This window comes from Poecilia reticulata, linkage group LG10, assembly GCF_000633615.1.
Source record: "Poecilia reticulata strain Guanapo linkage group LG10, Guppy_female_1.0+MT, whole genome shotgun sequence".
NCBI classification, from domain to species: Eukaryota; Metazoa; Chordata; class Actinopteri; order Cyprinodontiformes; family Poeciliidae; genus Poecilia; species Poecilia reticulata.
This window is the reverse complement of record NC_024340.1, coordinates 32,180,064-32,181,438: the sequence shown is the minus strand read 5'-3', so window position 1 is coordinate 32,181,438 and position 1,375 is coordinate 32,180,064. Positions and strand designations below refer to the sequence as shown.

General features: G+C 52.1%; 1 protein-coding gene across 1 annotated transcript in view; it reads right to left on the bottom strand.

Moving 5' to 3' along the window:
- Positions 1-1,375, bottom strand: part of nfkb1 (nuclear factor of kappa light polypeptide gene enhancer in B-cells 1) — a 39,235-nt gene that overhangs the window by 23,447 nt on the left and 14,413 nt on the right. Inside the window, 3 exon segments of the mRNA XM_017307040.1 lie at positions 165-279; positions 373-502; positions 958-1,116. Of these exon segments, the coding sequence (XP_017162529.1) occupies positions 165-279; positions 373-502; positions 958-1,116 (404 nt within the window).

The window sequence follows — 1,375 nt, the reverse complement described above, 5'->3', positions numbered from 1 at the left end:
CTCCGCTAGCAGTGAAGCTAGCTGCATTGCTAGCGGTGTCTCCGCTAGCAGTGAAGCTAGCTTCAGACGGTCTTCAGAAACCGTGTGGATTATCCGATGGTTTGTTTCTGAATAAATCTCTATTAACAGCAGAAAGCCTCCAGCAGGGCGGATCCTCCCGGTACCTGGTACAGGTGGTTCCTCATGTTGAGCACCTCTCCCCCCGTCAGGGCGGACACCACCTGTGTCAGACTCGTCAGCGCCTCCTGCTGGCTGTGCAGCACCGCCAGATGCAGCCCACTGCAGCAGAGCAGAACGGGAGTGAGCATCGCTCAGTCAGCCTGTGTGTGTGTGTGTGTGTGTCTGTGTGTGTGTGTGTGTGTGTGTACTGACGTGTCTCCGTCTTCGTCCTGTGCCGCCATCAGAGGGCGCTGTGGAGCCAGCAGGTACGCCGAGTCGCCGGTGACGGAGTATCGGAAGAGAGCGTCGAGCTGCCGGCGGGTCGCCTCCATCAGCGCCTCGTCTGCAGAGACGTCAGAGCGATGACATCACTGATCACCTGACCAGCTGCGTTTCCGTTAGCAGCAAAGTTACACAAGCTGAAGAAGTTTGTGCTCTGGGTTTTCTTCAGCCATATTGTATTTCATGAAGCTGTAATCAAACCCGATCAGCGGCGCAGTGGCGCAGTGGGTCACAGGAAGAAAACGGATGGATGGATGATAGCAGCCGGATGTTACTACTGATGGAAATGCCAAAGAAGACAACAGGAAGTGGAGCTCTTGGTGGCTCCATCAGAGCTCATACAAAGTTCAGCCATTCCAACATAAAGCTGCTGTAAAATGGCCGACTACGATTCCCCCAAAAGGTCGCAGGCCAAGTAGGCGGGGCTTGTCGGTTGAATAAGACGCCAACACCTTCTCTGATTGGCTGATATGTTTCTGTGTAATGGCACCACAGTAATGCCTGAAACTAACAAACCTGGATCCACACTGGAGGCACCTGATTGGGCGGAACCTCCTGACTGGGCGGAGCCTCGTAGCGCAGCGCCCGGCGCCGGGTCGGTGTCCGGGTCGCTGTCGTCGCCGCTGTCGTCTGCAGCTTCACTCTGCAAAGCTTCAACAGAACCACGTTTGGGTCAGAACATCCGCTTCGGTTCTGCTGATCCAAGTTTCCCACAACCAATGAGATAAAAACAGGAAATTCCCCTCGGACTGAGGTTTTCCCTTATTGTATGGAACTAAATATGATCAAGTTTAAACAATAACCGATTAAAATCAATCATTTTGGTTTGGATGCTACTTGTTTTAAATAACATTGAATGGAGTCAGACCTCATTAGCATTAGCTTCTGCTAAATACCCTGTTGGTTTAGCACATTAGCATTAGCTTCTGCTAAA